The 8558-nt window shown below is 44.1% G+C and overlaps 2 protein-coding genes across 2 annotated transcripts in view; one reads left to right on the top strand and one right to left on the bottom strand.

Annotated features, from left to right (window-relative positions):
- Nucleotides 1-385: 385 nt before the first annotated feature.
- On the top strand, nt 386-2058 carry SARC_02276 (hypothetical protein; the record flags this gene model as incomplete). Its single annotated transcript, XM_014303981.1, has 3 exons — nt 386-401; nt 667-861; nt 1931-2058. 3 exons carry the CDS (start codon nt 386-388, stop codon nt 2056-2058), a joined length of 339 nt encoding a protein of 112 aa, XP_014159456.1.
- Nucleotides 2059-2638: 580 nt separating this feature from the next.
- Nucleotides 2639-8558, bottom strand: part of SARC_02275 (hypothetical protein) — a gene marked incomplete at its 5' end in the record, with an annotated part of 8226 nt that continues 2306 nt past the window's right edge. Inside the window, 6 exons of the mRNA XM_014303980.1 lie at nt 2639-2882; nt 3763-3868; nt 4127-4432; nt 4865-5511; nt 5991-6355; nt 7801-7922. Of these exons, the coding sequence (XP_014159455.1) occupies nt 2784-2882; nt 3763-3868; nt 4127-4432; nt 4865-5511; nt 5991-6355; nt 7801-7922 (1645 nt within the window). The 3' untranslated portion in view covers nt 2639-2783. The remainder of the gene's footprint in view (nt 2883-3762; nt 3869-4126; nt 4433-4864; nt 5512-5990; nt 6356-7800; nt 7923-8558) is intronic.

The raw sequence follows: 8558 nt of genomic DNA, 5'->3' as shown, positions 1-8558 counted from the left end.
ATGTATATATATATTGGGCATGCCCGCCCGTATCTGCTTCGTTCATAAGGCTATGGTATTGTTTAGATTGACCAGCCAGGTCTGATCCTATAGATTTATACTGGATTTTGGGGTGTTTATTTGACGGTATAAACATATATCGGATGTTTGGACTCATAGCAGAAATATATTCACAAGGTCGCGGATGTGGTTTCTATAGTATAAGTATATGGAATGTACATTAGAACATCTGCTTCGTTTTGTTTACCGTAGATTATGTCGCTATCCACTCCAATTGAATGAGGTTCATTTTTACGACTCAGAATAATCCTCGACACATGTCATTGTGTTCGCCGACATCTCATATGGATGTCTGTTCTATATTCAGCCCAAAGTTGTTGAACACATGAACGCACATTTCCGTATACATAAACCAGAATGGAGCACGTATTTCATATAGCACACCTTCCATATAGAAGTGTTAACAATTTCTGTGGACACTTGAGCATCTATACAATGTTGTGCGCATAACAGCCAGAATACAGACACTCATCCTCGAACTATGCGGTTGTTGATACCTGCCCTGGTAGCGCACAATCTTCAACATATCCCCTGACACTAACCCTAAACCCTAAACCTAAAACCCTAAACCCTAAATCCTAAACCCTACTTCTACTCACACCACAGAAACCTGCAAAGCTATCGCCATCGGCTATGCTCTCCTATGCGCGGCGCATCTGCTGGACCTGATCACTGAGATCCAGGGTGAGATCAAGATACTCCCGCTGCTGAAGGTCTTAAAGGGAGTGGTGGTCAGTGCGTTCATCGCCAAATCTTTGACCGACGGACACCAGAGCTTCGATTCTTGTACCAAGACGAAAGGTAGGGTGTGTAGGTAGGGATTGTAGGTAGGGTGTGTAGGTATCGCACGAGGTGCTGCACTGGGACATAATGGGTGTGAGTGTGCTAGAATGGTATGGGACGTTGGACCAGGACAAAAAGGATGGCGTGTGTGTATGGCAATGGGATGCTGTTTTGGGACAAAAAGCGTGGTGCGTACGTGTGATGTGGTTAGTTGTATCGAGATAAATAGTGTACTGTGTGGCTTCTCATATGAGGTGTTGTATCATACAAAGTTGTGTGAGTGTGTATTGCTACGTATGCTTTGTTGGGACTTAAAACGACGCATAGGCTGGAAGCGTGCCTTAATGCTCACTACGCATTGGGCAGTTTCACACGCACATGTTTGAATGTGCAGATTCACACGCACACGCATGTGAATCTAAATATATGCATATATACCCTTGTTATCTACACTTGTACGATTCTAGATGGGGTTGGTTGTACATATATATTATAGTTCGTCCGTTCGATTACACACCGAGGCAACGTCACGAAGAATTGGGCGTATGGGTTGTACACATATACGCACATGTAGTCAATGTAGACAAGAACAAGTTCATGTGTTTCTTAATCCAGTTATTTGACCTTAACAAAACTTACCCTGTTTTCAAGGCCGGTTAGTTGTATGCACAGGCGACGACACGAATCATTTGCCGCATGAACTGTCCATATACACGCATGCACTCGGATGCTTATATTTGAATATGTTTGTGTGTGTGTATATGCATTCGTTGGATGTATATATATTTTAATACGTTTACGAGAATATTACTTATTCTTTCCGCAAACATGCAACGACACAAACCTTTTGATACATGGACTGTTTACGCATAAGCACAAAAGCTTGAATTTATATATTTGAATACGTTTATGTGAGCATTTGTCCATTTATTCAAATTCTCGATTTGAATACGTTTATATGTACATATGTCGTTTCGTTGGATGAAAACACTTGAAGAAGCTCTTTATTCTTATTTATCCATACGTTGGATGTGCATATTTATATACATATACGTGAATATTTATCCATTTATTTCTGTACGCACAGGTAACGACACGGATAAATTGGTGAACGGTTTGAAGAATATGGATGGAGCCCTGGGGAAGATGAAAAATGGTATCTTCATCATGGCTGCTGTGACTGCTGTGCAAGCCATCCAGACCATGTTCGAGTAAGAATGGTCACTTATGCGCCTCTCTAGACGAGGAGAGTACATGCAGCATATACATATATAGCCGGGTAGATAGGTCATATGAATGCGCAGTTATTGGTTTGCTATTACAAAACCCCAGGAGATTAAACGGGCCACCATACGCCCGTTCCCGTCGTATATCTGCAAGGTATCACTGAGCAGGGCTCCCCCAAGCTACAGTATTATCCAGAGGTTAGCCTATACACCCCACGAGGCCCATATAGGGATAATCCGATACTTTATATGTTTATTTGTTGAGTACAGTTAGATACTTTTATAACTAAAAACATAAAAACTAAACTAGCCAGATGCCTTCCTGGATAAATAAGAGTCTATCCGATACTTTATCTCCGAATAGACTGGGCTCGACTACGAGCTTCGTTTATATCAGTGCTCGATGGTGCTCTGTAGGCTGCGAGCGAGGCAACGAGTGTACTACCGGATTACCGTTCAACAACCATATCAACACATACTTCAGGTTATAGGTCACCAGCTCTGACAATGCATATTTGGCAAACCATAGCAAAAGTCCCGCAAAGCCCTATACACAACTTTCATCGTCGTCTCTTACCTCATCTATTTTATTTTATTTTTTACTTTTAAACTAATTTTTCTGTGTGTGTGTGTTTTTTTTTTTGGACAATCGGGTCGGAGCCGATCCATAAGGCTGCACGTTTTAAGCTAAATAAATTGGCATTTTCAAGTATTTCATCGGAACCCCCTCTCATTCCGCACCGAGAGTACATTTGGACGGTATAACTTGGCCGGGTCCTTCATTTTCTTGAAGCGCCGCGAGTAGTATTCTTTCTGTGGGGTGGAAAGGGCACCAAATGGTTGGTAGTATGAGCATCAATACATGCATTGATGTTGTGTGTGTGTGTGTGTGTGTGCACTCGAGGCTGTCTTGTGAGTGTGTGTGTGTGCCATGGCGTAGATACGGCATTGTTCAATTCAGAAGCGATAGGCGAGATTAAGGGCAGAGCGCACACTCATTGAACACAAGGTACATTTCGCGTAATTGGGTATGCGAATGTAATCCCATAACACGCACTTGGTGCGACTGTAGTTGAAAAATTCGTTCCAGGGTAAGAAGTACTCTCAGAGTAGGAAAAATATACCATTGAATGTACACTTTTAAGTCACTGGACCCATTGTAAGAGCAAGGAGTAGCCAATACAAGCTGTGCACAGATCTAAACTCTTAAAAGATATAACTACAAGACACGGAACGGAAACCTCTGATCATCACAATTATTACACTTTGAAGTGGTGAAGTGTACTAAAATTGACCCGTCAAGGCACTGCTATTGTATAGCAGGAGGTAAAACAGAGTCGACCAAGATTGCTTTTCCTAAAACCACATCGCACGCATCTACATGTTCTACTGTTTCATAATCACACTTACAGCGGGAGGAATGCCTCAAACTCACAGTACAAACTATACTGGACATCAAAATAACTCAAATAATACCCCATATCAAACATCAGATAAATTTGAATAGATAAACGTAAAAAACAGATCCAGCCAGACATCAAGATAACTCAAATAATACACCATACCAAACATCAGATAATTCTGAATAGATAACCGTAAATAAGAAATCCTGCCGGACATTGTGGGAATGAGGCTAACCCCACAGTATTAATACCAATACTTCTATATTTACGTACAACCACATCCCACGCACCTGAAAGTTCTGCTGTTTCATGATCACATCTCCAGTAGGGAACACATCGTCGAAAAAACCATCCGGCGGCAGCGCAATCGGTACCGAACTTCGGTTTTCACCGTCTCTGTGCAGGTTCAAGGTAGTGTGTATTACAACGTCAGTTTATGTAGCTATAAAACGGGTTTATAAAACTGTATTGGGGTTTCTCCTACACAGATCTGTGCAAGTTTGAGATAATGGGTATTTCAATGTGACAGTTTAAGTAGCTATAAACCAGCATACATGCACGGAAACACTAGTTAGTACGTGTTCATATATTCAAGCATATACATGCAAGGGAACTCCCCCCTAGTGTATACAGTTGTAACAACTGAAAACATACCCCTGTAACGCCGTAGCCCCGGTCGGCGGGGTCCCGTGCTTCACACTGCCCTTCTCGGTATCGAACATTCTCCGTAAGCTCAACACCTTCGGATTAATGGCCACGTATATGGGATGGGCCAAACCCGACGTCAGTGTAGGGGGTATGGGGAGTTTGCGTATGCGTGAGTGGTGGTGGTGGTGTTGTCTGCGTACTGTGTTCTGGTTGTCTGTGGAGTTACGCCTAGCTCCCAGAGGCGAACTTCGGGGGGAGGCTTGGTTGTATCCACTTTCACTTGTTTTCCGGTTGTTATTTGGGGCGCCGAGCCTGTGGTGGAGAGGAAACGAGGTGCGAAAGTAGAATCAGGTTAGAACCAAGCACTCGGCAAGGAGGATGTCATAATAGTATAGAGCTAGACTAACTTCATAGAGGCACAAGGTGCTGTCGTGGAGATTGATTCTCCTCGACTCATACTGACTACATCCCAGAGGCCAAGGTCAGAACACATAAGTTTATAAGAGGAAATTTTGGTTCAGATACGGACCAACACCACACACACACACACACACACACGTATATATATACATATATATATATAATATAATATATATATATATAACATACACACAACACACACACACACACACACACACANNATATATATATATATATATATATAATAGATACATATATATAAACATATACATACATACACACACACATATATATATATATATATATATATATATATAAGCCTACCTCGGCGATGTTGGCGAGTTGGTCCTGTACTTGTTTGCTGGTTGTAGAAACCCAGACAGCAGCATCGTGCGCTTTGGCGGGGTTGGCGGCTTTGACACGTCTATGTGGTCTGCCGATCCCGTGACGGGTGCACCCTTACTATACTCGTCCGTGTGATTAGTGTTTATACTCATATTATTACTGCTGCTGTTGCTATGGTTACCGCTGTTATTATTCATATCTGTGTCTTGGTCACTGGCCTTGTCTTTCTCGCGATCTCGGCTGAACAGTGACGTCAGCCCCTCGCCCCACGACCGGGTGGGTGACGTCGACTCCTCCTTGCCGCTACTCTCGGCTGTGTTCGTGTCCACAGGCACACTCTCCACGGCCTTGTCTGTGCTATTTCTCGAGCTTCTCTGCGTGTACGCGCACCCGTTATTCTTACTATGCGCGACCACGTCCACGGTCGAGTGCGGGGGCTTGGCCGGTGGGGTGTGTGGGCTGGCTCCGTCGCGCTGAGCCGTGTCGCTGCTACTAAGTTTCTTCTCTGGTGCTGGTGCGTATTGCGCGCGTTTGCCTTGGCCTAAGTTACTGACTGTGTGGTTCACATGACGCCCGTTTTTCAGGCTCGCAGGGCTCATATTGGGCGAATTGTTTCTAGATTGCAGCTATAAACAGTTGAGAGGGGGCGGGGGTAGGGACGGGTTTGAGTATATATCAAAAACCAAGTTTATATGTGCAACGGTACAAGTGATGTAATTGAGGATCGTTAAGTGTAGTAAGGCATTTGAGTACGATATAGAGATATGTCTCTGTGACGGACGTCAGTATCGACACTTGTTTCGGCACGCTAAAACTTGCCACTGAAAAAACTGAAAAACTGAAATGAAGAACAGATACTTAGTCCCATAACAAAGGGTGTAGAATTTTGCGAACGTCGTGGGGCGTTAGGCATGAGAAAAGTTGTTTATATGTAACGTGTGTCCAATCAGACCCGTGTATAATAAAAATGTGCAACCATGTAGCAATAAACATGTGGCAATGCATATGCATATTTCTTATCGAATTGACTGATAAGATTCGATTATGTTTGTGAAGCAATTTTAAACTAAATATTAGAACTCATAATACTCTGGTCTACACACACCTTTCGCAAAGGCGGGGCTTTCTTCCAGCCCGGTCCTAAAAAGTCCTGCACCACTTTAACTCCAAAAAGGACCGGTGAGGTCACAATCTGTCTCAGGAACGTCTCCAGGCCTCTCTGCCGGTCTTCCATAAACTCGGGTTCGAATTTGTTGCGCTTAAACCATCGTTTCCGTGGTAACACCAACCCCGCAATGATGGGCGGGGGGAAGGATATCGCCAGTAGAGATCGCAGCTCCACAAAGTCATTATACCGTCTCAGCACTTGTATCTGCTCGGTTGGGCCCCATTTCACTAAGACCGTGAAGACCGCGTACGGGAAGGTGGCCTTGTGTATCGTATATTCGGTCACAGAAACCTGGCACGCATCTGAAGGTAAAGGTGGGGAGGGTGCAGAAGATACACACTTGAGCACGCAGATAATACTGGGTAGTTACTATAGCGATGAAGGTCTATAAATCCATGGGCAAGCGCTGAAGGTAAAGGTGGGGAGGGTGCAGTAGGTACAAACTTGAGCACGCAGATAATGCTGGGTAGTTACTATAGTGATGAGGGGGGTCTATAAAGCCATGGGCAAGCGCTGAAGGTAAAGATGGGGAGGGTGCAGCAGGTGTACACTTGAGCACGCAGACAATGCTGGGTAGTTACTATAGTGATGGGAGTCTATAAAGCCACGGGCAAGCGTTGAAGGTAAAGGTGGGGAGGGTGCAGTAGGTGCACACTTGAGCACGCAGATAATGCTGGGTAGTTACTATGTGATGAGGGTCTATAAAGCGTGATGTGGGACTACATGGGCAAGCGGATCATATAGGATGGTGGACTTGCGGTTGAGTGTGGCAAGGGTATGGCATGTGCGTACAAGTGATGAAACATAAACAAGCCATTGCCAGACAACGTGGAAGAGGCAAGTCCTGGCACAACCAGCAAGCAACAGACAGAGTATTACAGTAACAGCAAGAAACTAACATGACATTGTAATAACTGCAAGCAACTAACATGGGAATGTACTATAAGCGAGTAATTAACATGACATTGTATCAACAGAAGGCAACTATCATGGTATCGTATTATGACGGCAAATGTGGTATCATAAAGCCGTCATCAGATGACTTCGAGTGCAATCGTGAATCGCAGGGCTGCTGGTAATGTCAGGCCTCGCTGCATACGCAGACTACATATGCACACACATGTATGTAATGTACATAACAAGTGTGGCATGTTCTTCATGCACCTACATGTATGCAATGTACATACAAATGTAGCTTGCTCTTGATGTACATACGTGTATGTAATGTGCATGTGCGAGTGGTATGTTCTTCGCAGGCGAGTGTGTTGGATAGGGTATGCGATCTCAACACCACACAGTCACAGTCACAGTCTTTTAAAGGACACGATATTAAAAGAAGTGTGGTGCTCGATGGCTACAGGCCGACCAGACTATGGGCATATTCTCCCACTTCAACGAGATGGGAATGTGAATGTGCATGGACATGGACATGGATATTGGGATGGTTACGGATTGGACTCAGAGACAGGCAAATATACTATATCGTTTAGACTTGTTCTGCGCATTGATCAGATCTGTACGCAAGTAGTAAAGGCGCAGAGTGACCTACAAACGAACACTCTCAATATGTAGGTTCATGGGGCCACTAAACCTGCCCCGCGTCTACGCAGACCAACCAGCCATCACTACGGATTCTAGTACAGGCAACACACCATCACCAACACACCAAAAGTGTATGTCTGCCATTCATATATCAGTATATGTGGTACTTAAAGCACTCACACTCCCCTACAGACTACGCACGCACCTATACAGCTTTCAGACCCTCGGCTTGACTGGGAAGTGCGTCGAGTGTTTCCCGCGAGGTTCGATGAGATGGTCGGCTCACAGGCACCTCGGAGTTGCTGTCCGTTATTGAACGAGTCAGGGCTGAATGAATGCGGATCACGGAATCGGGGTTATGTTTCAAAGTTTAGCTAGGGTTCAGGGCTTATGTAGCTTAGGGTTTTGGGTAAATACTAAAAACCAAACCGTTTTTGACTGATTCAAGAGCTGGATGAATGCGCATCATGGAAATGGATTTGCTTTGGCAACATGCGGAGACAAAAAGTGGAAAGCGGTCAGGTAAACCTGAACGGATACTGTGTATATCACCCCTAAACGCATTCGCAGACAATGCAGTTTGCGAATGCTTAAACCTACAGACATCTATGAAGAACGTTTTCAAAATCCCACGCATAGCTTGAAACGTGTACATACGTGAGTGTACGAATGCGTCAAATCCAACATAATACAGAGGTATATATGATATAGCACACACACGGAGTTATGTCACCACACAACGGCTACCATAAACAGGCAAGCCAAAAACACTTGAAGGTAAACATGAACAGCAGATAACTACTTATACGAAGAAGACGTGAGGCTTATGGCTGGGCAGGTAAACTACAAATCGCAGCGGAGTAGTATATAGTATCAACATACACTCAGCTTTACATGGACATAACTACAAACAATGTTAATGGCATTGAAAAATGTTTGCACCCGAAATCACCCTAAACCACC

This window comes from Sphaeroforma arctica (assembly GCF_001186125.1).
Source record: "Sphaeroforma arctica JP610 unplaced genomic scaffold supercont1.100, whole genome shotgun sequence".
Classification (NCBI taxonomy): Eukaryota; class Ichthyosporea; order Ichthyophonida; genus Sphaeroforma; species Sphaeroforma arctica.
This window is presented reverse-complemented; position numbering and strand designations above follow the sequence as displayed.